The sequence below is a fragment of the Castanea sativa genome, chromosome 9 (genome assembly GCF_040712315.1).
Source record: "Castanea sativa cultivar Marrone di Chiusa Pesio chromosome 9, ASM4071231v1".
NCBI classification, from domain to species: domain Eukaryota; kingdom Viridiplantae; phylum Streptophyta; class Magnoliopsida; order Fagales; family Fagaceae; genus Castanea; species Castanea sativa.
Window position 1 is genome coordinate 40,245,404 of NC_134021.1, and position 2,770 is coordinate 40,248,173.

At 37.7% G+C, this 2,770-nt stretch overlaps 1 protein-coding gene across 1 annotated transcript; it reads left to right on the forward strand.

Moving 5' to 3' along the window:
• The first annotated feature begins 362 nt into the window (after window positions 1-362).
• LOC142609215 (UPF0481 protein At3g47200-like) lies at window positions 363-1,943 on the forward strand. Its single transcript, XM_075780819.1, has one exon. It carries the CDS (start codon window positions 396-398, stop codon window positions 1,941-1,943), a length of 1,548 nt encoding a protein of 515 aa, XP_075636934.1. The 5' UTR covers window positions 363-395.
• Window positions 1,944-2,770: the final 827 nt, after the last annotated feature.

The following is a 2,770-nucleotide window of genomic DNA, read 5'->3' on the forward strand; positions in this document are numbered from 1 at the left end:
TAATTCCCAAGAAATTTTTGTCCAAAAATAAATACTTATTGTGTACCCTAAGGGCACACATTAGCAAAATCCATATATATATAGACCCACTTTTCATAGAAAAGATGATCCCCAACTTGGTATATTAGTAGATAGCATAAACCTTGTTTTTTTAGGAATGAGGAATTGAAGAATGTAAAGTGTAGATTCTTCTCCAAAAAAACAGGTAAAGTGTTATTTATATATACAAATAATTTTCCTATTCAGTAGTGTATATTGTATTTTTTAGTATATTGTATTTTAAATTCCAATCCCGGTATATTTCTCACGCTAAAGTTTCCACGTAGTAAACTAAATACGAGGAAGGACAGTAAACTTTACAAAATTCAATTCTCTTTCTTTGGTACAAACTTGCTATGGCCGGGAAGGAGCATGTTGTTTCTATGGAGGGATTTTTCAGAAGAGAAGGCGGTGAAACAAGCAGCGGTGTCACTGAGGACGCCCAGACGAACAGCATTTCTATTGAATCTACGACCCTGGAGACAAGGATTGATGCAGTAATGGAGGCCGCAAGAAAAAATTTCACACCATCCCCAGCACCAAAGATACAAAAGGTTAATTTCTTGCTGCGAGATGACAAGGATTGCTTCCAGAAACACTATGAGCCAAAAGCAGTATCACTCGGTCCTATCCATCATGGTAATGCCAGGTACCAGCTACGAGAAAATTACAAGCTTGTGTTGACATATGAGTTCGTCAAAGGTAGCAAAGAGAAGATAAACTATTTGTATAAGATGATTGGGGAGTATATCAATGAACTGAAGGACTGCTTCGAGAAGAGAGTGATTGAAAGCTATGATGATGAGTCTCTCATTTGGATGTTGTTGGTGGACGGCTGTGCAACACTACAATACATATACTGCGCAGCTAACAGCAGGTTCGAAGATTTGAATATAAAACGAGACAATGTAGCCTTTACACAACAGGATTTGTTTTCGCTTGAGAACCAGCTTCCCTATCGTCTGCTCAAATGGTTGATGAGTTGGAGTAAGAATGAAGCCGATTTGAAGCAATCAATTATCGATTATATTAATTGGCACGTGAAGGTACCACTACCAGAGGGTCAATTACCAGTTTTCAGCTGCAGATGGTTAAGTTCGTTATCATTGAATTGGTCGCCCTGCCAGTCATCAAATATCCTACGTTTGTTATCATGGGGTCTCTGCCGGCAACAAGCAGAAATTGAGAAAGAAGAAAGCGATTACTGTTCAACAGTAGTGAATGGAAATGGAAATGAAGATCCAATCCATCTTCTCGATCTTCTGAGGACTTGTCTCTTGGGTAAGCCTCAACTAGGAAGCCGCCCATATCCAAAGAAACGAAAGGTCCAAACTTGGCAGCCCTATCACAATGTTCAGGAGCTTCGAGCAACTGGTATTCATGTGGAACGTAGTAAAAAGGAAAATAGCTGCTTGAGTGACATATCTTTTACTACGCTCGGTTGTTTGGGATTCCTTTGGCTTCCTCCAATAACTGTGGATGACTTAACAATGCCAAAGTTTTTGAACTTGATAGCCTACGAGATGTGTCTAGATTTCCGAAATGACTTTGAGATCAACTCTTACATATTTTTCCTTGCTTCGCTAATCAGTGAAGCCAATGATGTTAAGATTCTAAGGAAAGCAGGAATACTCTATAATTTCCTTGGCAGTGATGAAGAAGTGGCTCAAGTCTTCAAGGAGATAGGCACCGACTTGGTGCCTAACCTCGCAATATACAGTGATGTCAAAAGAAAAATCAGGAAGTACCATGATACCTGGTCGAGTTGGATGTTTCGATTTTACCATGACCATTTCGCAGGCACCTGGTCCATTGCAGGGTTTTTAGGCGCAGTATTAGCACTCAGCTTAAGTGGCATACAGGCTTGGTTCACAGTTAACCCAGCTTCAGAAAGGCACAGTTAGCTCAATCGATTGCTTCTCAGGAGCTAACTTTCAGTAGCATCGTAATGATAAACAGTTTCTGAAATTTTATTTTGTGATCTTGCTGCATGCATTGATTCTGTATTTTTACTACCTCCAGACGTTTGTTTCCAAGTAAATGGCACCAGGGCCATGTCATACCCTTTTTCGGACTTTTTATCGTGCGAGTTTAAATAAGGAAATGTGTGTAATTTCTTTATATATTATTATTATTATTATTATTATTATTATTATTATTATTATTATTATATATCTAATACTATATATAAAAGAAGAAGTCCTTCCTGCCTTTAAGGAGATGTTGCCACGTTAGGAAAAAATGCCACTTAAAAAACAACCACGTCTACAATTAATTCTTTAAAATATCGTACGGTGTGTTTGGAAGACTCACTTTGATCAAAGGTATTTCTATAAAAAACACCAAGATGCTTATCCACCAAAAAAAAAAAACCCTAAAACGCAAACGCCATATTTCTTGATTGAAATTTCAGACTCACTCTGACTTCCACTTCTTCGCTGCAACTCCATAGACACACAAATCAGAATACCGTGTTCCAGATCAACAAGCATACGAAAAAAGGAAATCCAAAAGGAAGCCAAAAAAAAAAACTCTGTTCGTCTTCTACAACAGTGAAAACTGAGAAACTTTGTTCGTGCTCTAAAACAACAGGCGATTTAGAAAATAATTCAGAAGGTAGGGATTTTTTTTCCCCTTTTTTTGTTTTCTATTCAATTACCATTTATAGGGTTTTGAAAAGGCTACCTTTATCCTGAATTTCCAATCTATTTTTACAACTCCTTGAGTTTTG